Below are 27,644 nucleotides of genomic sequence, written 5' to 3' on the forward strand. Positions count from 1 at the left end.
CACCGCCCCACACCCCACCACCACCCATGCCCACCTCCGTCCTCCCGCCTCCCCTCACCCGGGGCAAGAGCCGCCGCAAGAACGGCCCTGCACCCTCAGCCTCCACTGGCCCCTCCCCTATTTATAGAACCCGCTCTATTTATTTCCACAATGGGTTTTATCTATTTATTCACCTATTTATTCGACAGAAAATAAAGACCTCTTGCAAAAAGCTGGCCACTGCCTCTCGTCTCACAAGCACAGGAACCAGCCTTTGGGGTGGGGGGAAGACACCGCCACTCAGCACCTGCTCCCAGCCCTGCTCCCAACAGGGCTCTGCACATCCCGCGCCCGCTCTTCGCTCCGGCACCTCCCCAAGGACGCGCTCCCCTCAACCTCTTTGCAAAACCTCTGCCGGGCTTTAGCCATCGTCACCACAAACGTCTCAACGGCCCTCGCCTCCTCCACACCTTCCACCTTCCACCCCGCTTCACACCAGCTCAGCATCAGCTCTGCAGGCCTCAGGACAAGGACGCCACGCCACGCCACGCACCTGTCCGAGCGGCCCCACACCAGGGCCACAAACACCATCCTCAGAGGCACCAAACGCCTCTCCTACGCGGACAGGCTGAGAGAGCCGCCGCTGCTCAGCCCCCAGAAGAGAAGGCTCCGGGCAGGCCTTAGTGCGCCCTTGCAGGACTTCAAGGGGGCTCCTAAGACAGACTTAGCGGGCACACTTCTCAGTAGGGCCTGGAGCGATAGGACAAGGGGTAGCGCCTTTAAACCAAGAGAGGCGAGATTCACACCAGATGCAAGCCTGACAGTTTTTGCCACGAGGGTGCTGAAACACCGCAACGGGGTGCCCGCAGAGCTGCGAGGTGCCCCGGCCCCGCAAACATTCCAGGTCAGGGTGCCCTGCACTCGCAGCAACCGCACCCACTTGAAGAGGTCCCTGCTCATCGCTGGGCCGTTGCACCAGATGGCCTCCCAAGGTCCCTCCCAACCCAAACCAGGACGCGATTCTATGCCTTGGATCCGGCGGCGTTCGCCTTCTCTTCCCACTTCCCCCATTGCTCACGACAGCTCTCTCGTTGCGCTGCTTGAAAACACCTTGCAGCACCAGCTCTTCCAGGGCAACAGGGACAAGGTCCAGCCACGCACCTCCACCATCAGCCTACCTCCTGCAGGCACGGCCCCTCCGTCCGCCAAATCGTCGCGCCCCAGCCAGCGCCCCAAGCACAGCACCCACCAGCACCACGTGGCCTCATACCACCACGGCTCCCAGCCCGACACCGCCTTGCCGCCACCACCACCACCACACACGCCCTTCCCCTGCGCCAAAAGCTTGCAGAAAACACGCCCCAGCGGCTCTCATGCAAGCAGAACGCCATCCTTGCTCTCCGAAGGCACACAACAACCCCAGCCAGTGCACCCTCCACCTCCTCCTCCCACTGGAGCTCTACAACTCCATCAGCTGCAACAGCTCCACCTCCACAGGACTCCTGGACACCTCTCCTCTAGGCCCGCAGGGGCTCAGGCCATCCCAAAGGCAAGACCCTTTGCTTACGGGGGACATTTTCTACTTTGCTCTCCAGACACCTCAGGCAAGGAGGCAGACACAACGCAACGAGACCCCTGCTACAGGGGCACGCGCGGGGCACCACAGCCACGGACCCAACGTGGTGCCAGCAGCAGGAGCAAAACTCTTCCCTTTTCCTCTTCCTTTTCCTCCGGCCTTGCCTCCCGCCTTTCCTCCCCATGCTCGCCACCTTCAATCACGGGAGCCGGGGCAGCTCCATCCACAAACACGTCCAATGCTCACGTGCCTACACCCAGAGCCACCTCCTCGCCAGCCACCGCCACCCCCGCGCCCTCCCTCCAGCCAGGGGCTCCCCAGCCTCTGCCAAGTGACGTCGCTTCACAACCCTTCCCAACACGAAAAGGAAAGGCCAGCTAAGATGAAAGCAAAGGCGAGCCACAAGTGAAAGGAAAACACACCACAACCAGCACCAGGGCACGACAGACGGAAAAGACCCTTGGGCAGGAAGGGAGACTTCCGCGGCAGAAAAGAGGCACCGCAGCTCGCCCTGCAGGCAGCAGGGAAACCCTAACACGCCTCCCGCCGGCACACCTGACCCCCATGGGCTCTGCCCCAGCGCTTTCGCATCCCCCGCTCAACCACTACAGCCAACATCCCCACAACACACCACCAGCAACCCCACCAACGCACTTCCCCAAGACCACCACAGCCACCAGCCAAAAATGAAAACCACAGCCGGAAACTCGCCGCAATCAGAAAGCGAGGAAGGCAAAGCCGCCGCACCGCATAAAGCCGCGCACCCGGCAGCACCCCAAGCACAGCGCCCACCCGCACCACCAACGAGCCTCACCAGGCTCCTCACCACCACCGCCCACACCCCCACCATGCCTGCGCCCGCAACCCCACACACCCGCCTGCCGCACGGCGCCCCGGCGCTCCTGCTCCTCCTGACGGCTCTCGCCACCACCCTCGCCTGCCACCACCTGCCTCCCTGCCACGCCACCTTCCTCTGGGACAGCCTCAAGAGCCTCCAGGACATGGCTCCCAGCCCGCCACAGCCCTGCCAGCACCAGCAGCCGCCCTTCCCCTTCCCCGACACCCTCCGCCACACCAACCACCCACAGCAAGCCGCCGCCACCGCCCGACACATCCTCGACAACCTCTTCGCCACCCTCAGCAGCCAGAGCACCCCCCAACACTGGGACGCCCAGGCACGGGATCGCCTCCTCAGCAAGCTCCACCACCACAGCCAGCAGCTCCAGCAATGCCTGCCAGCCAACGGCACGCTCTTCCAAGCCCAAGGGCCCCGCAACCTCGTGCTCAGCATCAACAAATACTTCAGGCGCATCCAGGACTTCCTCCGCACCCACAACCACAGCGCCTGCGCCTGGGACCACGTCCGCCTCGAAGCTCGCGCCTCTCTCCAACGCCTCCACAACCTCACACGCACCATGTGCCGTTAGCCCAACGACCAACAACAACCCGCACCGCCCCACACCCCACCACCACCCATGCCCACCTCCGTCCTCCCGCCTCCCCTCACCCGGGGCAAGAGCCGCCGCAAGAACGGCCCTGCACCCTCAGCCTCCACTGGCCCCTCCCCTATTTATAGAACCCGCTCTATTTATTTCCACAATGGGTTTTATCTATTTATTCACCTATTTATTCGACAGAAAATAAAGACCTCTTGCAAAAAGCTGGCCACTGCCTCTCGTCTCACAAGCACAGGAACCAGCCTTTGGGGTGGGGGGAAGACACCGCCACTCAGCACCTGCTCCCAGCCCTGCTCCCAACAGGGCTCTGCACATCCCGCGCCCGCTCTTCGCTCCGGCACCTCCCCAAGGACGCGCTCCCCTCAACCTCTTTGCAAAACCTCTGCCGGGCTTTAGCCATCGTCACCACAAACGTCTCAACGGCCCTCGCCTCCTCCACACCTTCCACCTTCCACCCCGCTTCACACCAGCTCAGCATCAGCTCTGCAGGCCTCAGGACAAGGACGCCACGCCACGCCACGCACCTGTCCGAGCGGCCCCACACCAGGGCCACAAACACCATCCTCAGAGGCACCAAACGCCTCTCCTACGCGGACAGGCTGAGAGAGCCGCCGCTGCTCAGCCCCCAGAAGAGAAGGCTCCGGGCAGGCCTTAGTGCGCCCTTGCAGGACTTCAAGGGGGCTCCTAAGACAGACTTAGCGGGCACACTTCTCAGTAGGGCCTGGAGCGATAGGACAAGGGGTAGCGCCTTTAAACCAAGAGAGGCGAGATTCACACCAGATGCAAGCCTGACAGTTTTTGCCACGAGGGTGCTGAAACACCGCAACGGGGTGCCCGCAGAGCTGCGAGGTGCCCCGGCCCCGCAAACATTCCAGGTCAGGGTGCCCTGCACTCGCAGCAACCGCACCCACTTGAAGAGGTCCCTGCTCATCGCTGGGCCGTTGCACCAGATGGCCTCCCAAGGTCCCTCCCAACCCAAACCAGGACGCGATTCTATGCCTTGGATCCGGCGGCGTTCGCCTTCTCTTCCCACTTCCCCCATTGCTCACGACAGCTCTCTCGTTGCGCTGCTTGAAAACACCTTGCAGCACCAGCTCTTCCAGGGCAACAGGGACAAGGTCCAGCCACGCACCTCCACCATCAGCCTACCTCCTGCAGGCACGGCCCCTCCGTCCGCCAAATCGTCGCGCCCCAGCCAGCGCCCCAAGCACAGCACCCACCAGCACCACGTGGCCTCATACCACCACGGCTCCCAGCCCGACACCGCCTTGCCGCCACCACCACCACCACACACGCCCTTCCCCTGCGCCAAAAGCTTGCAGAAAACACGCCCCAGCGGCTCTCATGCAAGCAGAACGCCATCCTTGCTCTCCGAAGGCACACAACAACCCCAGCCAGTGCACCCTCCACCTCCTCCTCCCACTGGAGCTCTACAACTCCATCAGCTGCAACAGCTCCACCTCCACAGGACTCCTGGACACCTCTCCTCTAGGCCCGCAGGGGCTCAGGCCATCCCAAAGGCAAGACCCTTTGCTTACGGGGGACATTTTCTACTTTGCTCTCCAGACACCTCAGGCAAGGAGGCAGACACAACGCAACGAGACCCCTGCTACAGGGGCACGCGCGGGGCACCACAGCCACGGACCCAACGTGGTGCCAGCAGCAGGAGCAAAACTCTTCCCTTTTCCTCTTCCTTTTCCTCCGGCCTTGCCTCCCGCCTTTCCTCCCCATGCTCGCCACCTTCAATCACGGGAGCCGGGGCAGCTCCATCCACAAACACGTCCAATGCTCACGTGCCTACACCCAGAGCCACCTCCTCGCCAGCCACCGCCACCCCCGCGCCCTCCCTCCAGCCAGGGGCTCCCCAGCCTCTGCCAAGTGACGTCGCTTCACAACCCTTCCCAACACGAAAAGGAAAGGCCAGCTAAGATGAAAGCAAAGGCGAGCCACAAGTGAAAGGAAAACACACCACAACCAGCACCAGGGCACGACAGACGGAAAAGACCCTTGGGCAGGAAGGGAGACTTCCGCGGCAGAAAAGAGGCACCGCAGCTCGCCCTGCAGGCAGCAGGGAAACCCTAACACGCCTCCCGCCGGCACACCTGACCCCCATGGGCTCTGCCCCAGCGCTTTCGCATCCCCCGCTCAACCACTACAGCCAACATCCCCACAACACACCACCAGCAACCCCACCAACGCACTTCCCCAAGACCACCACAGCCACCAGCCAAAACTGAAAACCACAGCCGGAAACTCGCCGCAATCAGAAAGCGAGGAAGGCAAAGCCGCCGCACCGCATAAAGCCACGCACCCGGCAGCACCCCAAGCACAGCACCCACCCGCACCACCAACGAGCCTCACCAGGCTCCTCACCACCACCGCCCACACCCCCACCATGCCTGCGCCCGCAACCCCACACACCCGCCTGCCGCACGGCGCCCCGGCGCTCCTGCTCCTCCTGACGGCTCTCGCCACCACCCTCGCCTGCCACCACCTGCCTCCCTGCCACGCCACCTTCCTCTGGGACAGCCTCAAGAGCCTCCAGGACATGGCTCCCAGCCCGCCACAGCCCTGCCAGCACCAGCAGCCGCCCTTCCCCTTCCCCGACACCCTCCGCCACACCAACCACCCACAGCAAGCCGCCGCCACCGCCCGACACATCCTCGACAACCTCTTCGCCACCCTCAGCAGCCAGAGCACCCCCCAACACTGGGACGCCCAGGCACGGGATCGCCTCCTCAGCAAGCTCCACCACCACAGCCAGCAGCTCCAGCAATGCCTGCCAGCCAACGGCACGCTCTTCCAAGCCCAAGGGCCCCGCAACCTCGTGCTCAGCATCAACAAATACTTCAGGCGCATCCAGGACTTCCTCCGCACCCACAACCACAGCGCCTGCGCCTGGGACCACGTCCGCCTCGAAGCTCGCGCCTCTCTCCAACGCCTCCACAACCTCACACGCACCATGTGCCGTTAGCCCAACGACCAACAACAACCCGCACCGCCCCACACCCCACCACCACCCATGCCCACCTCCGTCCTCCCGCCTCCCCTCACCCGGGGCAAGAGCCGCCGCAAGAACGGCCCTGCACCCTCAGCCTCCACTGGCCCCTCCCCTATTTATAGAACCCGCTCTATTTATTTCCACAATGGGTTTTATCTATTTATTCACCTATTTATTCGACAGAAAATAAAGACCTCTTGCAAAAAGCTGGCCACTGCCTCTCGTCTCACAAGCACAGGAACCAGCCTTTGGGGTGGGGGGAAGACACCGCCACTCAGCACCTGCTCCCAGCCCTGCTCCCAACAGGGCTCTGCACATCCCGCGCCCGCAGGACGCGCTCCCCTCAACCTCTTTGCAAAACCTCTGCTGGGCTTTAGCCATCGTCACCACAAACGTCTCAACGGCCCTCGCCTCCTCCACACCTTCCACCTTCCACCCCGCTTCACACCAGCTCAGCATCAGCTCTGCAGGCCTCAGGACAAGGACGCCACGCCACGCCACGCACCTCTCCGAGCAGCCCCACACCAGGGCCACAAACACCATCCTCAGAGGCACCAAACGCCTCTCCTACGAGGACAGGCTGAGAGAGCCGCCGCTGCTCAGCCCCCAGAAGAGAAGGCTCCGGGCAGGCCTTAGTGCGCCCTTGCAGGACTTCAAGGGGGCTCCTAAGACAGACTTAGCGGGCACACTTCTCAGTAGGGCCTGGAGCGATAGGACAAGGGGTAACGCCTTTAAACCAAGAGAGGCGAGATTCACACCAGATGCAAGCCTGACAGTTTTTGCCACGAGGGTGCTGAAACACCGCAACGGGGTGCCCGCAGAGCTGCGAGGTGCCCCGGCCCCGCAAACATTCCAGGTCAGGGTGCCCTGCACTCGCAGCAACCGCACCCACTTGAAGAGGTCCCTGCTCATCGCTGGGCCGTTGCACCAGATGGCCTCCCAAGGTCCCTCCCAAACCAAACCAGGACGCGATTCTATGCCTTGGATCCGGCGGCGTTCGCCTTCTCTTCCCACTTCCCCCATTGCTCACGACAGCTCTCTCGTTGCGCTGCTTGAAAACACCTTGCAGCACCAGCTCTTCCAGGGCAACAGGGACAAGGTCCAGCCACGCACCTCCACCATCAGCCTACCTCCTGCAGGCACGGCCCCTCCGTCCGCCAAATCGTCGCGCCCCAGCCAGCGCCCCAAGCACAGCACCCACCAGCACCACGTGGCCTCATACCACCATGGCTCCCAGCCCGACACCGCCTTGCCGCCACCACCACCACCACACACGCCCTTCCCCTGCGCCAAAAGCTTGCAGAAAACACGCCCCAGCGGCTCTCATGCAAGCAGAACGCCATCCTTGCTCTCCGAAGGCACACAACAACCCCAGCCAGTGCACCCTCCACCTCCTCCTCCCACTGGAGCTCTACAACTCCATCAGCTGCAACAGCTCCACCTCCACAGGACTCCTGGACACCTCTCCTCTAGGCCCGCAGGGGCTCAGGCCATCCCAAAGGCAAGACCCTTTGCTTACGGGGGACATTTTCTACTTTGCTCTCCAGACACCTCAGGCAAGGAGGCAGACACAACGCAACGAGACCCCTGCTACAGGGGCACGCGCGGGGCACCACAGCCACGGACCCAACGTGGTGCCAGCAGCAGGAGCAAAACTCTTCCCTTTTCCTCTTCCTTTTCCTCCGGCCTTGCCTCCCGCCTTTCCTCCCCATGCTCGCCACCTTCAATCACGGGAGCCGGGGCAGCTCCATCCACAAACACGTCCAATGCTCACGTGCCTACACCCAGAGCCACCTCCTCGCCAGCCACCGCCACCCCCGCGCCCTCCCTCCAGCCAGGGGCTCCCCAGCCTCTGCCAAGTGACGTCGCTTCACAACCCTTCCCAACACGAAAAGGAAAGGCCAGCTAAGATGAAAGCAAAGGCGAGCCACAAGTGAAAGGAAAACACACCACAACCAGCACCAGGGCACGACAGACGGAAAAGACCCTTGGGCAGGAAGGGAGACTTCCGCGGCAGAAAAGAGGCACCGCAGCTCGCCCTGCAGGCAGCAGGGAAACCCTAACATGCCTCCCGCCGGCACACCTGACCCCCATGGGCTCTGCCCCAGCGCTTTCGCATCCCCCGCTCAACCACTACAGCCAACATCCCCACAACACACCACCAGCAACCCCACCAACGCACTTCCCCAAGACCACCACAGCCACCAGCCAAAACTGAAAACCACAGCCGGAAACTCGCCGCAATCAGAAAGCGAGGAAGGCAAAGCCGCCGCACCGCATAAAGCCACGCACCCGGCAGCACCCCAAGCACAGTGCCCACCCGCACCACCAACGAGCCTCACCAGGCTCCTCACCACCACCGCCCACACCCCCACCATGCCTGCGCCCGCAACCCCACACACCCGCCTGCCGCACGGCGCCCCGGCGCTCCTGCTCCTCCTGACGGCTCTCGCCACCACCCTCGCCTGCCACCACCTGCCTCCCTGCCACGCCACCTTCCTCTGGGACAGCCTCAAGAGCCTCCAGGACATGGCTCCCAGCCCGCCACAGCCCTGCCAGCACCAGCAGCCGCCCTTCCCCTTCCCCGACACCCTCCGCCACACCAACCACCCACAGCAAGCCGCCGCCACCGCCCGACACATCCTCGACAACCTCTTCGCCACCCTCAGCAGCCAGAGCACCCCCCAACACTGGGACGCCCAGGCACGGGATCGCCTCCTCAGCAAGCTCCACCACCACAGCCAGCAGCTCCAGCAATGCCTGCCAGCCAACGGCACGCTCTTCCAAGCCCAAGGGCCCCGCAACCTCGTGCTCAGCATCAACAAATACTTCAGGCGCATCCAGGACTTCCTCCGCACCCACAACCACAGCGCCTGCGCCTGGGACCACGTCCGCCTCGAAGCTCGCGCCTCTCTCCAACGCCTCCACAACCTCACACGCACCATGTGCCGTTAGCCCAACGACCAACAACAACCCGCACCGCCCCACACCCCACCACCACCCATGCCCACCTCCGTCCTCCCGCCTCCCCTCACCCGGGGCAAGAGCCGCCGCAAGAACGGCCCTGCACCCTCAGCCTCCACTGGCCCCTCCCCTATTTATAGAACCCGCTCTATTTATTTCCACAATGGGTTTTATCTATTTATTCACCTATTTATTCGACAGAAAATAAAGACCTCTTGCAAAAAGCTGGCCACTGCCTCTCGTCTCACAAGCACAGGAACCAGCCTTTGGGGTGGGGGGAAGACACCGCCACTCAGCACCTGCTCCCAGCCCTGCTCCCAACAGGGCTCTGCACATCCCGCGCCCGCAGGACGCGCTCCCCTCAACCTCTTTGCAAAACCTCTGCTGGGCTTTAGCCATCGTCACCACAAACGTCTCAACGGCCCTCGCCTCCTCCACACCTTCCACCTTCCACCCCGCTTCACACCAGCTCAGCATCAGCTCTGCAGGCCTCAGGACAAGGACGCCACGCCACGCCACGCACCTCTCCGAGCAGCCCCACACCAGGGCCACAAACACCATCCTCAGAGGCACCAAACGCCTCTCCTACGAGGACAGGCTGAGAGAGCCGCCGCTGCTCAGCCCCCAGAAGAGAAGGCTCCGGGCAGGCCTTAGTGCGCCCTTGCAGGACTTCAAGGGGGCTCCTAAGACAGACTTAGCGGGCACACTTCTCAGTAGGGCCTGGAGCGATAGGACAAGGGGTAACGCCTTTAAACCAAGAGAGGCGAGATTCACACCAGATGCAAGCCTGACAGTTTTTGCCACGAGGGTGCTGAAACACCGCAACGGGGTGCCCGCAGAGCTGCGAGGTGCCCCGGCCCCGCAAACATTCCAGGTCAGGGTGCCCTGCACTCGCAGCAACCGCACCCACTTGAAGAGGTCCCTGCTCATCGCTGGGCCGTTGCACCAGATGGCCTCCCAAGGTCCCTCCCAACCCAAACCAGGACGCGATTCTATGCCTTGGATCCGGCGGCGTTCGCCTTCTCTTCCCACTTCCCCCATTGCTCACGACAGCTCTCTCGTTGCGCTGCTTGAAAACACCTTGCAGCACCAGCTCTTCCAGGGCAACAGGGACAAGGTCCAGCCACGCACCTCCACCATCAGCCTACCTCCTGCAGGCACGGCCCCTCCGTCCGCCAAATCGTCGCGCCCCAGCCAGCGCCCCAAGCACAGCACCCACCAGCACCACGTGGCCTCATACCACCACGGCTCCCAGCCCGACACCGCCTTGCCGCCACCACCACCACCACACACGCCCTTCCCCTGCGCCAAAAGCTTGCAGAAAACACGCCCCAGCGGCTCTCATGCAAGCAGAACGCCATCCTTGCTCTCCGAAGGCACACAACAACCCCAGCCAGTTCACCCTCCACCTCCTCCTCCCACTGGAGCTCTACAACTCCATCAGCTGCAACAGCTCCACCTCCACAGGACTCCTGGACACCTCTCCTCTAGGCCCGCAGGGGCTCAGGCCATCCCAAAGGCAAGACCCTTTCCTTACGGGGGACATTTTCTACTTTGCTCTCCAGACACCTCAGGCAAGGAGGCAGACACAACGCAACGAGACCCCTGCTACAGGGGCACGCGCGGGGCACCACAGCCACGGACCCAACGTGGTGCCAGCAGCAGGAGCAAAACTCTTCCCTTTTCCTCTTCCTTTTCCTCCGGCCTTGCCTCCCGCCTTTCCTCCCCATGCTCGCCACCTTCAATCACGGGAGCCGGGGCAGCTCCATCCACAAACACGTCCAATGCTCACGTGCCTACACCCAGAGCCACCTCCTCGCCAGCCACCGCCACCCCCGCGCCCTCCCTCCAGCCAGGGGCTCCCCAGCCTCTGCCAAGTGACGTCGCTTCACAACCCTTCCCAACACGAAAAGGAAAGGCCAGCTAAGATGAAAGCAAAGGCGAGCCACAAGTGAAAGGAAAACACACCACAACCAGCACCAGGGCACGACAGACGGAAAAGACCCTTGGGCAGGAAGGGAGACTTCCGCGGCAGAAAAGAGGCACCGCAGCTCGCCCTGCAGGCAGCAGGGAAACCCTAACACGCCTCCCGCCGGCACACCTGACCCCCATGGGCTCTGCCCCAGCGCTTTCGCATCCCCCGCTCAACCACTACAGCCAACATCCCCACAACACACCACCAGCAACCCCACCAACGCACTTCCCCAAGACCACCACAGCCACCAGCCAAAAATGAAAACCACAGCCGGAAACTCGCCGCAATCAGAAAGCGAGGAAGGCAAAGCCGCCGCACCGCATAAAGCCGCGCACCCGGCAGCACCCCAAGCACAGCGCCCACCCGCACCACCAACGAGCCTCACCAGGCTCCTCACCACCACCGCCCACACCCCCACCATGCCTGCGCCCGCAACCCCACACACCCGCCTGCCGCACGGCGCCCCGGCGCTCCTGCTCCTCCTGACGGCTCTCGCCACCACCCTCGCCTGCCACCACCTGCCTCCCTGCCACGCCACCTTCCTCTGGGACAGCCTCAAGAGCCTCCAGGACATGGCTCCCAGCCCGCCACAGCCCTGCCAGCACCAGCAGCCGCCCTTCCCCTTCCCCGACACCCTCCGCCACACCAACCACCCACAGCAAGCCGCCGCCACCGCCCGACACATCCTCGACAACCTCTTCGCCACCCTCAGCAGCCAGAGCACCCCCCAACACTGGGACGCCCAGGCACGGGATCGCCTCCTCAGCAAGCTCCACCACCACAGCCAGCAGCTCCAGCAATGCCTGCCAGCCAACGGCACGCTCTTCCAAGCCCAAGGGCCCCGCAACCTCGTGCTCAGCATCAACAAATACTTCAGGCGCATCCAGGACTTCCTCCGCACCCACAACCACAGCGCCTGCGCCTGGGACCACGTCCGCCTCGAAGCTCGCGCCTCTCTCCAACGCCTCCACAACCTCACACGCACCATGTGCCGTTAGCCCAACGACCAACAACAACCCGCACCGCCCCACACCCCACCACCACCCATGCCCACCTCCGTCCTCCCGCCTCCCCTCACCCGGGGCAAGAGCCGCCGCAAGAACGGCCCTGCACCCTCAGCCTCCACTGGCCCCTCCCCTATTTATAGAACCCGCTCTATTTATTTCCACAATGGGTTTTATCTATTTATTCACCTATTTATTCGACAGAAAATAAAGACCTCTTGCAAAAAGCTGGCCACTGCCTCTCGTCTCACAAGCACAGGAACCAGCCTTTGGGGTGGGGGGAAGACACCGCCACTCAGCACCTGCTCCCAGCCCTGCTCCCAACAGGGCTCTGCACATCCCGCGCCCGCTCTTCGCTCCGGCACCTCCCCAAGGACGCGCTCCCCTCAACCTCTTTGCAAAACCTCTGCCGGGCTTTAGCCATCGTCACCACAAACGTCTCAACGGCCCTCGCCTCCTCCACACCTTCCACCTTCCACCCCGCTTCACACCAGCTCAGCATCAGCTCTGCAGGCCTCAGGACAAGGACGCCACGCCACGCCACGCACCTGTCCGAGCGGCCCCACACCAGGGCCACAAACACCATCCTCAGAGGCACCAAACGCCTCTCCTACGCGGACAGGCTGAGAGAGCCGCCGCTGCTCAGCCCCCAGAAGAGAAGGCTCCGGGCAGGCCTTAGTGCGCCCTTGCAGGACTTCAAGGGGGCTCCTAAGACAGACTTAGCGGGCACACTTCTCAGTAGGGCCTGGAGCGATAGGACAAGGGGTAGCGCCTTTAAACCAAGAGAGGCGAGATTCACACCAGATGCAAGCCTGACAGTTTTTGCCACGAGGGTGCTGAAACACCGCAACGGGGTGCCCGCAGAGCTGCGAGGTGCCCCGGCCCCGCAAACATTCCAGGTCAGGGTGCCCTGCACTCGCAGCAACCGCACCCACTTGAAGAGGTCCCTGCTCATCGCTGGGCCGTTGCACCAGATGGCCTCCCAAGGTCCCTCCCAACCCAAACCAGGACACGATTCTATGCCTTGGATCCGGCGGCGTTCGCCTTCTCTTCCCACTTCCCCCATTGCTCACGACAGCTCTCTCGTTGCGCTGCTTGAAAACACCTTGCAGCACCAGCTCTTCCAGGGCAACAGGGACAAGGTCCAGCCACGCACCTCCACCATCAGCCTACCTCCTGCAGGCACGGCCCCTCCGTCCGCCAAATCGTCGCGCCCCAGCCAGCGCCCCAAGCACAGCACCCACCAGCACCACGTGGCCTCATACCACCACGGCTCCCAGCCCGACACCGCCTTGCCGCCACCACCACCACCACACACGCCCTTCCCCTGCGCCAAAAGCTTGCAGAAAACACGCCCCAGCGGCTCTCATGCAAGCAGAACGCCATCCTTGCTCTCCGAAGGCACACAACAACCCCAGCCAGTGCACCCTCCACCTCCTCCTCCCACTGGAGCTCTACAACTCCATCAGCTGCAACAGCTCCACCTCCACAGGACTCCTGGACACCTCTCCTCTAGGCCCGCAGGGGCTCAGGCCATCCCAAAGGCAAGACCCTTTGCTTACGGGGGACATTTTCTACTTTGCTCTCCAGACACCTCAGGCAAGGAGGCAGACACAACGCAACGAGACCCCTGCTACAGGGGCACGCGCGGGGCACCACAGCCACGGACCCAACGTGGTGCCAGCAGCAGGAGCAAAACTCTTCCCTTTTCCTCTTCCTTTTCCTCCGGCCTTGCCTCCCGCCTTTCCTCCCCATGCTCGCCACCTTCAATCACGGGAGCCGGGGCAGCTCCATCCACAAACACGTCCAATGCTCACGTGCCTACACCCAGAGCCACCTCCTCGCCAGCCACCGCCACCCCCGCGCCCTCCCTCCAGCCAGGGGCTCCCCAGCCTCTGCCAAGTGACGTCGCTTCACAACCCTTCCCAACACGAAAAGGAAAGGCCAGCTAAGATGAAAGCAAAGGCGAGCCACAAGTGAAAGGAAAACACACCACAACCAGCACCAGGGCACGACAGACGGAAAAGACCCTTGGGCAGGAAGGGAGACTTCCGCGGCAGAAAAGAGGCACCGCAGCTCGCCCTGCAGGCAGCAGGGAAACCCTAACACGCCTCCCGCCGGCACACCTGACCCCCATGGGCTCTGCCCCAGCGCTTTCGCATCCCCCGCTCAACCACTACAGCCAACATCCCCACAACACACCACCAGCAACCCCACCAACGCACTTCCCCAAGACCACCACAGCCACCAGCCAAAAATTAAAACCACAGCCGGAAACTCGCCGCAATCAGAAAGCGAGGAAGGCAAAGCCGCCGCACCGCATAAAGCCGCGCACCCGGCAGCACCCCAAGCACAGTGCCCACCCGCACCACCAACGAGCCTCACCAGGCTCCTCACCACCACCGCCCACACCCCCACCATGCCTGCGCCCGCAACCCCACACACCCGCCTGCCGCACGGCGCCCCGGCGCTCCTGCTCCTCCTGACGGCTCTCGCCACCACCCTCGCCTGCCACCACCTGCCTCCCTGCCACGCCACCTTCCTCTGGGACAGCCTCAAGAGCCTCCAGGACATGGCTCCCAGCCCGCCACAGCCCTGCCAGCACCAGCAGCCGCCCTTCCCCTTCCCCGACACCCTCCGCCACACCAACCACCCACAGCAAGCCGCCGCCACCGCCCGACACATCCTCGACAACCTCTTCGCCACCCTCAGCAGCCAGAGCACCCCCCAACACTGGGACGCCCAGGCACGGGATCGCCTCCTCAGCAAGCTCCACCACCACAGCCAGCAGCTCCAGCAATGCCTGCCAGCCAACGGCACGCTCTTCCAAGCCCAAGGGCCCCGCAACCTCGTGCTCAGCATCAACAAATACTTCAGGCGCATCCAGGACTTCCTCCGCACCCACAACCACAGCGCCTGCGCCTGGGACCACGTCCGCCTCGAAGCTCGCGCCTCTCTCCAACGCCTCCACAACCTCACACGCACCATGTGCCGTTAGCCCAACGACCAACAACAACCCGCACCGCCCCACACCCCACCACCACCCATGCCCACCTCCGTCCTCCCGCCTCCCCTCACCCGGGGCAAGAGCCGCCGCAAGAACGGCCCTGCACCCTCAGCCTCCACTGGCCCCTCCCCTATTTATAGAACCCGCTCTATTTATTTCCACAATGGGTTTTATCTATTTATTCACCTATTTATTCGACAGAAAATAAAGACCTCTTGCAAAAAGCTGGCCACTGCCTCTCGTCTCACAAGCACAGGAACCAGCCTTTGGGGTGGGGGGAAGACACCGCCACTCAGCACCTGCTCCCAGCCCTGCTCCCAACAGGGCTCTGCACATCCCGCGCCCGCAGGACGCGCTCCCCTCAACCTCTTTGCAAAACCTCTGCTGGGCTTTAGCCATCGTCACCACAAACGTCTCAACGGCCCTCGCCTCCTCCACACCTTCCACCTTCCACCCCGCTTCACACCAGCTCAGCATCAGCTCTGCAGGCCTCAGGACAAGGACGCCACGCCACGCCACGCACCTCTCCGAGCAGCCCCACACCAGGGCCACAAACACCATCCTCAGAGGCACCAAACGCCTCTCCTACGAGGACAGGCTGAGAGAGCCGCCGCTGCTCAGCCCCCAGAAGAGAAGGCTCCGGGCAGGCCTTAGTGCGCCCTTGCAGGACTTCAAGGGGGCTCCTAAGACAGACTTAGCGGGCACACTTCTCAGTAGGGCCTGGAGCGATAGGACAAGGGGTAACGCATTTAAACCAATAGAGGCGAGATTCACACCAGATGCAAGCCTGACAGTTTTTGCCACGAGGGTGCTGAAACACCGCAACGGGGTGCCCGCAGAGCTGCGAGGTGCCCCGGCCCCGCAAACATTCCAGGTCAGGGTGCCCTGCACTCGCAGCAACCGCACCCACTTGAAGAGGTCCCTGCTCATCGCTGGGCCGTTGCACCAGATGGCCTCCCAAGGTCCCTCCCAACCCAAACCAGGACGCGATTCTATGCCTTGGATCCGGCGGCGTTCGCCTTCTCTTCCCACTTCCCCCATTGCTCACGACAGCTCTCTCGTTGCGCTGCTTGAAAACACCTTGCAGCACCAGCTCTTCCAGGGCAACAGGGACAAGGTCCAGCCACGCACCTCCACCATCAGCCTACCTCCTGCAGGCACGGCCCCTCCGTCCGCCAAATCGTCGCGCCCCAGCCAGCGCCCCAAGCACAGCACCCACCAGCACCACGTGGCCTCATACCACCACGGCTCCCAGCCCGACACCGCCTTGCCGCCACCACCACCACCACACACGCCCTTCCCCTGCGCCAAAAGCTTGCAGAAAACACGCCCCAGCGGCTCTCATGCAAGCAGAACGCCATCCTTGCTCTCCGAAGGCACACAACAACCCCAGCCAGTTCACCCTCCACCTCCTCCTCCCACTGGAGCTCTACAACTCCATCAGCTGCAACAGCTCCACCTCCACAGGACTCCTGGACACCTCTCCTCTAGGCCCGCAGGGGCTCAGGCCATCCCAAAGGCAAGACCCTTTGCTTACGGGGGACATTTTCTACTTTGCTCTCCAGACACCTCAGGCAAGGAGGCAGACACAACGCAACGAGACCCCTGCTACAGGGGCACGCGCGGGGCACCACAGCCACGGACCCAACGTGGTGCCAGCAGCAGGAGCAAAACTCTTCCCTTTTCCTCTTCCTTTTCCTCCGGCCTTGCCTCCCGCCTTTCCTCCCCATGCTCGCCACCTTCAATCACGGGAGCCGGGGCAGCTCCATCCACAAACACGTCCAATGCTCACGTGCCTACACCCAGAGCCACCTCCTCGCCAGCCACCGCCACCCCCGCGCCCTCCCTCCAGCCAGGGGCTCCCCAGCCTCTGCCAAGTGACGTCGCTTCACAACCCTTCCCAACACGAAAAGGAAAGGCCAGCTAAGATGAAAGCAAAGGCGAGCCACAAGTGAAAGGAAAACACACCACAACCAGCACCAGGGCACGACAGACGGAAAAGACCCTTGGGCAGGAAGGGAGACTTCCGCGGCAGAAAAGAGGCACCGCAGCTCGCCCTGCAGGCAGCAGGGAAACCCTAACACGCCTCCCGCCGGCACACCTGACCCCCATGGGCTCTGCCCCAGCGCTTTCGCATCCCCCGCTCAACCACTACAGCCAACATCCCCACAACACACCACCAGCAACCCCACCAACGCACTTCCCCAAGACCACCACAGCCACCAGCCAAAAATGAAAACCACAGCCGGAAACTCGCCGCAATCAGAAAGCGAGGAAGGCAAAGCCGCCGCACCGCATAAAGCCGCGCACCCGGCAGCACCCCAAGCACAGCGCCCACCCGCACCACCAACGAGCCTCACCAGGCTCCTCACCACCACCGCCCACACCCCCACCATGCCTGCGCCCGCAACCCCACACACCCGCCTGCCGCACGGCACCCCGGCGCTCCTGCTCCTCCTGACGGCTCTCGCCACCACCCTCGCCTGCCACCACCTGCCTCCCTGCCACGCCACCTTCCTCTGGGACAGCCTCAAGAGCCTCCAGGACATGGCTCCCAGCCCGCCACAGCCCTGCCAGCACCAGCAGCCGCCCTTCCCCTTCCCCGACACCCTCCGCCACACCAACCACCCACAGCAAGCCGCCGCCACCGCCCGACACATCCTCGACAACCTCTTCGCCACCCTCAGCAGCCAGAGCACCCCCCAACACTGGGACGCCCAGGCACGGGATCGCCTCCTCAGCAAGCTCCACCACCACAGCCAGCAGCTCCAGCAATGCCTGCCAGCCAACGGCACGCTCTTCCAAGCCCAAGGGCCCCGCAACCTCGTGCTCAGCATCAACAAATACTTCAGGCGCATCCAGGACTTCCTCCGCACCCACAACCACAGCGCCTGCGCCTGGGACCACGTCCGCCTCGAAGCTCGCGCCTCTCTCCAACGCCTCCACAACCTCACACGCACCATGTGCCGTTAGCCCAACGACCAACAACAACCCGCACCGCCCCACACCCCACCACCACCCATGCCCACCTCCGTCCTCCCGCCTCCCCTCACCCGGGGCAAGAGCCGCCGCAAGAACGGCCCTGCACCCTCAGCCTCCACTGGCCCCTCCCCTATTTATAGAACCCGCTCTATTTATTTCCACAATGGGTTTTATCTATTTATTCACCTATTTATTCGACAGAAAATAAAGACCTCTTGCAAAAAGCTGGCCACTGCCTCTCGTCTCACAAGCACAGGAACCAGCCTTTGGGGTGGGGGGAAGACACCGCCACTCAGCACCTGCTCCCAGCCCTGCTCCCAACAGGGCTCTGCACATCCCGCGCCCGCTCTTCGCTCCGGCACCTCCCCAAGGACGCGCTCCCCTCAACCTCTTTGCAAAACCTCTGCCGGGCTTTAGCCATCGTCACCACAAACGTCTCAACGGCCCTCGCCTCCTCCACACCTTCCACCTTCCACCCCGCTTCACACCAGCTCAGCATCAGCTCTGCAGGCCTCAGGACAAGGACGCCACGCCACGCCACGCACCTGTCCGAGCGGCCCCACACCAGGGCCACAAACACCATCCTCAGAGGCACCAAACGCCTCTCCTACGCGGACAGGCTGAGAGAGCCGCCGCTGCTCAGCCCCCAGAAGAGAAGGCTCCGGGCAGGCCTTAGTGCGCCCTTGCAGGACTTCAAGGGGGCTCCTAAGACAGACTTAGCGGGCACACTTCTCAGTAGGGCCTGGAGCGATAGGACAAGGGGTAGCGCCTTTAAACCAAGAGAGGCGAGATTCACACCAGATGCAAGCCTGACAGTTTTTGCCACGAGGGTGCTGAAACACCGCAACGGGGTGCCCGCAGAGCTGCGAGGTGCCCCGGCCCCGCAAACATTCCAGGTCAGGGTGCCCTGCACTCGCAGCAACCGCACCCACTTGAAGAGGTCCCTGCTCATCGCTGGGCCGTTGCACCAGATGGCCTCCCAAGGTCCCTCCCAACCCAAACCAGGACGCGATTCTATGCCTTGGATCCGGCGGCGTTCGCCTTCTCTTCCCACTTCCCCCATTGCTCACGACAGCTCTCTCGTTGCGCTGCTTGAAAACACCTTGCAGCACCAGCTCTTCCAGGGCAACAGGGACAAGGTCCAGCCACGCACCTCCACCATCAGCCTACCTCCTGCAGGCACGGCCCCTCCGTCCGCCAAATCGTCGCGCCCCAGCCAGCGCCCCAAGCACAGCACCCACCAGCACCACGTGGCCTCATACCACCACGGCTCCCAGCCCGACACCGCCTTGCCGCCACCACCACCACCACACACGCCCTTCCCCTGCGCCAAAAGCTTGCAGAAAACACGCCCCAGCGGCTCTCATGCAAGCAGAACGCCATCCTTGCTCTCCGAAGGCACACAACAACCCCAGCCAGTGCACCCTCCACCTCCTCCTCCCACTGGAGCTCTACAACTCCATCAGCTGCAACAGCTCCACCTCCACAGGACTCCTGGACACCTCTCCTCTAGGCCCGCAGGGGCTCAGGCCATCCCAAAGGCAAGACCCTTTGCTTACGGGGGACATTTTCTACTTTGCTCTCCAGACACCTCAGGCAAGGAGGCAGACACAACGCAACGAGACCCCTGCTACAGGGGCACGCGCGGGGCACCACAGCCACGGACCCAACGTGGTGCCAGCAGCAGGAGCAAAACTCTTCCCTTTTCCTCTTCCTTTTCCTCCGGCCTTGCCTCCCGCCTTTCCTCCCCATGCTCGCCACCTTCAATCACGGGAGCCGGGGCAGCTCCATCCACAAACACGTCCAATGCTCACGTGCCTACACCCAGAGCCACCTCCTCGCCAGCCACCGCCACCCCCGCGCCCTCCCTCCAGCCAGGGGCTCCCCAGCCTCTGCCAAGTGACGTCGCTTCACAACCCTTCCCAACACGAAAAGGAAAGGCCAGCTAAGATGAAAGCAAAGGCGAGCCACAAGTGAAAGGAAAACACACCACAACCAGCACCAGGGCACGACAGACGGAAAAGACCCTTGGGCAGGAAGGGAGACTTCCGCGGCAGAAAAGAGGCACCGCAGCTCGCCCTGCAGGCAGCAGGGAAACCCTAACACGCCTCCCGCCGGCACACCTGACCCCCATGGGCTCTGCCCCAGCGCTTTCGCATCCCCCGCTCAACCACTACAGCCAACATCCCCACAACACACCACCAGCAACCCCACCAACGCACTTCCCCAAGACCACCACAGCCACCAGCCAAAAATGAAAACCACAGCCGGAAACTCGCCGCAATCAGAAAGCGAGGAAGGCAAAGCCGCCGCACCGCATAAAGCCGCGCACCCGGCAGCACCCCAAGCACAGCGCCCACCCGCACCACCAACGAGCCTCACCAGGCTCCTCACCACCACCGCCCACACCCCCACCATGCCTGCGCCCGCAACCCCACACACCCGCCTGCCGCACGGCGCCCCGGCGCTCCTGCTCCTCCTGACGGCTCTCGCCACCACCCTCGCCTGCCACCACCTGCCTCCCTGCCACGCCACCTTCCTCTGGGACAGCCTCAAGAGCCTCCAGGACATGGCTCCCAGCCCGCCACAGCCCTGCCAGCACCAGCAGCCGCCCTTCCCCTTCCCCGACACCCTCCGCCACACCAACCACCCACAGCAAGCCGCCGCCACCGCCCGACACATCCTCGACAACCTCTTCGCCACCCTCAGCAGCCAGAGCACCCCCCAACACTGGGACGCCCAGGCACGGGATCGCCTCCTCAGCAAGCTCCACCACCACAGCCAGCAGCTCCAGCAATGCCTGCCAGCCAACGGCACGCTCTTCCAAGCCCAAGGGCCCCGCAACCTCGTGCTCAGCATCAACAAATACTTCAGGCGCATCCAGGACTTCCTCCGCACCCACAACCACAGCGCCTGCGCCTGGGACCACGTCCGCCTCGAAGCTCGCGCCTCTCTCCAACGCCTCCACAACCTCACACGCACCATGTGCCGTTAGCCCAACGACCAACAACAACCCGCACCGCCCCACACCCCACCACCACCCATGCCCACCTCCGTCCTCCCGCCTCCCCTCACCCGGGGCAAGAGCCGCCGCAAGAACGGCCCTGCACCCTCAGCCTCCACTGGCCCCTCCCCTATTTATAGAACCCGCTCTATTTATTTCCACAATGGGTTTTATCTATTTATTCACCTATTTATTCGACAGAAAATAAAGACCTCTTGCAAAAAGCTGGCCACTGCCTCTCGTCTCACAAGCACAGGAACCAGCCTTTGGGGTGGGGGGAAGACACCGCCACTCAGCACCTGCTCCCAGCCCTGCTCCCAACAGGGCTCTGCACATCCCGCGCCCGCTCTTCGCTCCGGCACCTCCCCAAGGACGCGCTCCCCTCAACCTCTTTGCAAAACCTCTGCCGGGCTTTAGCCATCGTCACCACAAACGTCTCAACGGCCCTCGCCTCCTCCACACCTTCCACCTTCCACCCCGCTTCACACCAGCTCAGCATCAGCTCTGCAGGCCTCAGGACAAGGACGCCACGCCACGCCACGCACCTGTCCGAGCGGCCCCACACCAGGGCCACAAACACCATCCTCAGAGGCACCAAACGCCTCTCCTACGCAGACAGGCTGAGAGAGCCGCCGCTGCTCAGCCCCCAGAAGAGAAGGCTCCGGGCAGGCCTTAGTGCGCCCTTGCAGGACTTCAAGGGGGCTCCTAAGACAGACTTAGCGGGCACACTTCTCAGTAGGGCCTGGAGCGATAGGACAAGGGGTAGCGCCTTTAAACCAAGAGAGGCGAGATTCACACCAGATGCAAGCCTGACAGTTTTTGCCACGAGGGTGCTGAAACACCGCAACGGGGTGCCCGCAGAGCTGCGAGGTGCCCCGGCCCCGCAAACATTCCAGGTCAGGGTGCCCTGCACTCGCAGCAACCGCACCCACTTGAAGAGGTCCCTGCTCATCGCTGGGCCGTTGCACCAGATGGCCTCCCAAGGTCCCTCCCAACCCAAACCAGGACGCGATTCTATGCCTTGGATCCGGCGGCGTTCGCCTTCTCTTCCCACTTCCCCCATTGCTCACGACAGCTCTCTCGTTGCGCTGCTTGAAAACACCTTGCAGCACCAGCTCTTCCAGGGCAACAGGGACAAGGTCCAGCCACGCACCTCCACCATCAGCCTACCTCCTGCAGGCACGGCCCCTCCGTCCGCCAAATCGTCGCGCCCCAGCCAGCGCCCCAAGCACAGCACCCACCAGCACCACGTGGCCTCATACCACCACGGCTCCCAGCCCGACACCGCCTTGCCGCCACCACCACCACCACACACGCCCTTCCCCTGCGCCAAAAGCTTGCAGAAAACACGCCCCAGCGGCTCTCATGCAAGCAGAACGCCATCCTTGCTCTCCGAAGGCACACAACAACCCCAGCCAGTGCACCCTCCACCTCCTCCTCCCACTGGAGCTCTACAACTCCATCAGCTGCAACAGCTCCACCTCCACAGGACTCCTGGACACCTCTCCTCTAGGCCCGCAGGGGCTCAGGCCATCCCAAAGGCAAGACCCTTTGCTTACGGGGGACATTTTCTACTTTGCTCTCCAGACACCTCAGGCAAGGAGGCAGACACAACGCAACGAGACCCCTGCTACAGGGGCACGCGCGGGGCACCACAGCCACGGACCCAACGTGGTGCCAGCAGCAGGAGCAAAACTCTTCCCTTTTCCTCTTCCTTTTCCTCCGGCCTTGCCTCCCGCCTTTCCTCCCCATGCTCGCCACCTTCAATCACGGGAGCCGGGGCAGCTCCATCCACAAACACGTCCAATGCTCACGTGCCTACACCCAGAGCCACCTCCTCGCCAGCCACCGCCACCCCCGCGCCCTCCCTCCAGCCAGGGGCTCCCCAGCCTCTGCCAAGTGACGTCGCTTCACAACCCTTCCCAACACGAAAAGGAAAGGCCAGCTAAGATGAAAGCAAAGGCGAGCCACAAGTGAAAGGAAAACACACCACAACCAGCACCAGGGCACGACAGACGGAAAAGACCCTTGGGCAGGAAGGGAGACTTCCGCGGCAGAAAAGAGGCACCGCAGCTCGCCCTGCAGGCAGCAGGGAAACCCTAACACGCCTCCCGCCGGCACACCTGACCCCCATGGGCTCTGCCCCAGCGCTTTCGCATCCCCCGCTCAACCACTACAGCCAACATCCCCACAACACACCACCAGCAACCCCACCAACGCACTTCCCCAAGACCACCACAGCCACCAGCCAAAAATGAAAACCACAGCCGGAAACTCGCCGCAATCAGAAAGCGAGGAAGGCAAAGCCGCCGCACCGCATAAAGCCGCGCACCCGGCAGCACCCCAAGCACAGCGCCCACCCGCACCACCAACAAGCCTCACCAGGCTCCTCACCACCACCGCCCACACCCCCACCATGCCTGCGCCCGCAACCCCACACACCCGCCTGCCGCACGGCGCCCCGGCGCTCCTGCTCCTCCTGACGGCTCTCGCCACCACCCTCGCCTGCCACCACCTGCCTCCCTGCCACGCCACCTTCCTCTGGGACAGCCTCAAGAGCCTCCAGGACATGGCTCCCAGCCCGCCACAGCCCTGCCAGCACCAGCAGCCGCCCTTCCCCTTCCCCGACACCCTCCGCCACACCAACCACCCACAGCAAGCCGCCGCCACCGCCCGACACATCCTCGACAACCTCTTCGCCACCCTCAGCAGCCAGAGCACCCCCCAACACTGGGACGCCCAGGCACGGGATCGCCTCCTCAGCAAGCTCCACCACCACAGCCAGCAGCTCCAGCAATGCCTGCCAGCCAACGGCACGCTCTTCCAAGCCCAAGGGCCCCGCAACCTCGTGCTCAGCATCAACAAATACTTCAGGCGCATCCAGGACTTCCTCCGCACCCACAACCACAGCGCCTGCGCCTGGGACCACGTCCGCCTCGAAGCTCGCGCCTCTCTCCAACGCCTCCACAACCTCACACGCACCATGTGCCGTTAGCCCAACGACCAACAACAACCCGCACCGCCCCACACCCCACCACCACCCATGCCCACCTCCGTCCTCCCGCCTCCCCTCACCCGGGGCAAGAGCCGCCGCAAGAACGGCCCTGCACCCTCAGCCTCCACTGGCCCCTCCCCTATTTATAGAACCCGCTCTATTTATTTCCACAATGGGTTTTATCTATTTATTCACCTATTTATTCGACAGAAAATAAAGACCTCTTGCAAAAAGCTGGCCACTGCCTCTCGTCTCACAAGCACAGGAACCAGCCTTTGGGGTGGGGGGAAGACACCGCCACTCAGCACCTGCTCCCAGCCCTGCTCCCAACAGGGCTCTGCACATCCCGCGCCCGCTCTTCGCTCCGGCACCTCCCCAAGGACGCGCTCCCCTCAACCTCTTTGCAAAACCTCTGCCGGGCTTTAGCCATCGTCACCACAAACGTCTCAACGGCCCTCGCCTCCTCCACACCTTCCACCTTCCACCCCGCTTCACACCAGCTCAGCATCAGCTCTGCAGGCCTCAGGACAAGGACGCCACGCCACGCCACGCACCTGTCCGAGCGGCCCCACACCAGGGCCACAAACACCATCCTCAGAGGCACCAAACGCCTCTCCTACGCAGACAGGCTGAGAGAGCCGCCGCTGCTCAGCCCCCAGAAGAGAAGGCTCCGGGCAGGCCTTAGTGCGCCCTTGCAGGACTTCAAGGGGGCTCCTAAGACAGACTTAGCGGGCACACTTCTCAGTAGGGCCTGGAGCGATAGGACAAGGGGTAGCGCCTTTAAACCAAGAGAGGCGAGATTCACACCAGATGCAAGCCTGACAGTTTTTGCCACGAGGGTGCTGAAACACCGCAACGGGGTGCCCGCAGAGCTGCGAGGTGCCCCGGCCCCGCAAACATTCCAGGTCAGGGTGCCCTGCACTCGCAGCAACCGCACCCACTTGAAGAGGTCCCTGCTCATCGCTGGGCCGTTGCACCAGATGGCCTCCCAAGGTCCCTCCCAACCCAAACCAGGACGCGATTCTATGCCTTGGATCCGGCGGCGTTCGCCTTCTCTTCCCACTTCCCCCATTGCTCACGACAGCTCTCTCGTTGCGCTGCTTGAAAACACCTTGCAGCACCAGCTCTTCCAGGGCAACAGGGACAAGGTCCAGCCACGCACCTCCACCATCAGCCTACCTCCTGCAGGCACGGCCCCTCCGTCCGCCAAATCGTCGCGCCCCAGCCAGCGCCCCAAGCACAGCACCCACCAGCACCACGTGGCCTCATACCACCACGGCTCCCAGCCCGACACCGCCTTGCCGCCACCACCACCACCACACACGCCCTTCCCCTGCGCCAAAAGCTTGCAGAAAACACGCCCCAGCGGCTCTCATGCAAGCAGAACGCCATCCTTGCTCTCCGAAGGCACACAACAACCCCAGCCAGTGCACCCTCCACCTCCTCCTCCCACTGGAGCTCTACAACTCCATCAGCTGCAACAGCTCCACCTCCACAGGACTCCTGGACACCTCTCCTCTAGGCCCGCAGGGGCTCAGGCCATCCCAAAGGCAAGACCCTTTGCTTACGGGGGACATTTTCTACTTTGCTCTCCAGACACCTCAGGCAAGGAGGCAGACACAACGCAACGAGACCCCTGCTACAGGGGCACGCGCGGGGCACCACAGCCACGGACCCAACGTGGTGCCAGCAGCAGGAGCAAAACTCTTCCCTTTTCCTCTTCCTTTTCCTCCGGCCTTGCCTCCCGCCTTTCCTCCCCATGCTCGCCACCTTCAATCACGGGAGCCGGGGCAGCTCCATCCACAAACACGTCCAATGCTCACGTGCCTACACCCAGAGCCACCTCCTCGCCAGCCACCGCCACCCCCGCGCCCTCCCTCCAGCCAGGGGCTCCCCAGCCTCTGCCAAGTGACGTCGCTTCACAACCCTTCCCAACACGAAAAGGAAAGGCCAGCTAAGATGAAAGCAAAGGCGAGCCACAAGTGAAAGGAAAACACACCACAACCAGCACCAGGGCACGACAGACGGAAAAGACCCTTGGGCAGGAAGGGAGACTTCCGCGGCAGAAAAGAGGCACCGCAGCTCGCCCTGCAGGCAGCAGGGAAACCCTAACACGCCTCCCGCCGGCACACCTGACCCCCATGGGCTCTGCCCCAGCGCTTTCGCATCCCCCGCTCAACCACTACAGCCAACATCCCCACAACACACCACCAGCAACCCCACCAACGCACTTCCCCAAGACCACCACAGCCACCAGCCAAAAATGAAAACCACAGCCGGAAACTCGCCGCAATCAGAAAGCGAGGAAGGCAAAGCCGCCGCACCGCATAAAGCCGCGCACCCGGCAGCACCCCAAGCACAGCGCCCACCCGCACCACCAACGAGCCTCACCAGGCTCCTCACCACCACCGCCCACACCCCCACCATGCCTGCGCCCGCAACCCCACACACCCGCCTGCCGCACGGCGCCCCGGCGCTCCTGCTCCTCCTGACGGCTCTCGCCACCACCCTCGCCTGCCACCACCTGCCTCCCTGCCACGCCACCTTCCTCTGGGACAGCCTCAAGAGCCTCCAGGACATGGCTCCCAGCCCGCCACAGCCCTGCCAGCACCAGCAGCCGCCCTTCCCCTTCCCCGACACCCTCCGCCACACCAACCACCCACAGCAAGCCGCCGCCACCGCCCGACACATCCTCGACAACCTCTTCGCCACCCTCAGCAGCCAGAGCACCCCCCAACACTGGGACGCCCAGGCACGGGATCGCCTCCTCAGCAAGCTCCACCACCACAGCCAGCAGCTCCAGCAATGCCTGCCAGCCAACGGCACGCTCTTCCAAGCCCAAGGGCCCCGCAACCTCGTGCTCAGCATCAACAAATACTTCAGGCGCATCCAGGACTTCCTCCGCACCCACAACCACAGCGCCTGCGCCTGGGACCACGTCCGCCTCGAAGCTCGCGCCTCTCTCCAACGCCTCCACAACCTCACACGCACCATGTGCCGTTAGCCCAACGACCAACAACAACCCGCACCGCCCCACACCCCACCACCACCCATGCCCACCTCCGTCCTCCCGCCTCCCCTCACCCGGGGCAAGAGCCGCCGCAAGAACGGCCCTGCACCCTCAGCCTCCACTGGCCCCTCCCCTATTTATAGAACCCGCTCTATTTATTTCCACAATGGGTTTTATCTATTTATTCACCTATTTATTCGACAGAAAATAAAGACCTCTTGCAAAAAGCTGGCCACTGCCTCTCGTCTCACAAGCACAGGAACCAGCCTTTGGGGTGGGGGGAAGACACCGCCACTCAGCACCTGCTCCCAGCCCTGCTCCCAACAGGGCTCTGCACATCCCGCGCCCGCTCTTCGCTCCGGCACCTCCCCAAGGACGCGCTCCCCTCAACCTCTTTGCAAAACCTCTGCCGGGCTTTAGCCATCGTCACCACAAACGTCTCAACGGCCCTCGCCTCCTCCACACCTTCCACCTTCCACCCCGCTTCACACCAGCTCAGCATCAGCTCTGCAGGCCTCAGGACAAGGACGCCACGCCACGCCACGCACCTGTCCGAGCGGCCCCACACCAGGGCCACAAACACCATCCTCAGAGGCACCAAACGCCTCTCCTACGCGGACAGGCTGAGAGAGCCGCCGCTGCTCAGCCCCCAGAAGAGAAGGCTCCGGGCAGGCCTTAGTGCGCCCTTGC

The 27,644-nt window shown here is 63.2% G+C and overlaps 8 protein-coding genes across 8 annotated transcripts; all 8 read left to right on the forward strand.

Moving 5' to 3' along the window:
• Window positions 1-2,403: 2,403 nt before the first annotated feature.
• LOC309685074 (interferon-like) lies at window positions 2,404-2,982 on the forward strand (the record flags this gene model as incomplete). Its single annotated transcript, XM_082500881.1, has 1 exon — window positions 2,404-2,982. One exon carries the CDS (start codon window positions 2,404-2,406, stop codon window positions 2,980-2,982), a length of 579 nt encoding a protein of 192 aa, XP_082357007.1.
• Window positions 2,983-5,407: 2,425 nt separating this feature from the next.
• Window positions 5,408-5,986, forward strand: LOC309685075 (interferon-like; the record flags this gene model as incomplete). The annotated part of the gene is made up of 1 exon (XM_082500882.1): window positions 5,408-5,986. The coding sequence occupies one exon, from the start codon at window positions 5,408-5,410 to the stop codon at window positions 5,984-5,986; it is 579 nt and encodes a 192-aa protein (XP_082357008.1).
• A 2,403-nt stretch (window positions 5,987-8,389) lies between these two features.
• On the forward strand, window positions 8,390-8,968 carry LOC309685076 (interferon-like; the record flags this gene model as incomplete). Its single annotated transcript, XM_082500883.1, has 1 exon — window positions 8,390-8,968. One exon carries the CDS (start codon window positions 8,390-8,392, stop codon window positions 8,966-8,968), a length of 579 nt encoding a protein of 192 aa, XP_082357009.1.
• Window positions 8,969-11,371: 2,403 nt separating this feature from the next.
• On the forward strand, window positions 11,372-11,950 carry LOC309685077 (interferon-like; the record flags this gene model as incomplete). The annotated part of the gene is made up of 1 exon (XM_082500884.1): window positions 11,372-11,950. The coding sequence occupies one exon, from the start codon at window positions 11,372-11,374 to the stop codon at window positions 11,948-11,950; it is 579 nt and encodes a 192-aa protein (XP_082357010.1).
• A 2,425-nt stretch (window positions 11,951-14,375) lies between these two features.
• Window positions 14,376-14,954, forward strand: LOC309685078 (interferon-like; the record flags this gene model as incomplete). The annotated part of the gene is made up of 1 exon (XM_082500885.1): window positions 14,376-14,954. One exon carries the CDS (start codon window positions 14,376-14,378, stop codon window positions 14,952-14,954), a length of 579 nt encoding a protein of 192 aa, XP_082357011.1.
• A 5,407-nt stretch (window positions 14,955-20,361) lies between these two features.
• On the forward strand, window positions 20,362-20,940 carry LOC309685079 (interferon-like; the record flags this gene model as incomplete). Its single annotated transcript, XM_082500886.1, has 1 exon — window positions 20,362-20,940. One exon carries the CDS (start codon window positions 20,362-20,364, stop codon window positions 20,938-20,940), a length of 579 nt encoding a protein of 192 aa, XP_082357012.1.
• Window positions 20,941-23,365: 2,425 nt separating this feature from the next.
• Window positions 23,366-23,944, forward strand: LOC309685080 (interferon-like; the record flags this gene model as incomplete). Its single annotated transcript, XM_082500887.1, has 1 exon — window positions 23,366-23,944. The coding sequence occupies one exon, from the start codon at window positions 23,366-23,368 to the stop codon at window positions 23,942-23,944; it is 579 nt and encodes a 192-aa protein (XP_082357013.1).
• Window positions 23,945-26,369: 2,425 nt separating this feature from the next.
• LOC309685081 (interferon-like) lies at window positions 26,370-26,948 on the forward strand (the record flags this gene model as incomplete). Its single annotated transcript, XM_082500888.1, has 1 exon — window positions 26,370-26,948. One exon carries the CDS (start codon window positions 26,370-26,372, stop codon window positions 26,946-26,948), a length of 579 nt encoding a protein of 192 aa, XP_082357014.1.
• Between the last annotated feature and the right edge of the window lie 696 nt (window positions 26,949-27,644).

Source organism: Vanellus vanellus (genome assembly GCF_965231255.1).
Source record: "Vanellus vanellus genome assembly, contig: HAP1_SCAFFOLD_1783, whole genome shotgun sequence".
NCBI classification, from domain to species: domain Eukaryota; kingdom Metazoa; phylum Chordata; class Aves; order Charadriiformes; family Charadriidae; genus Vanellus; species Vanellus vanellus.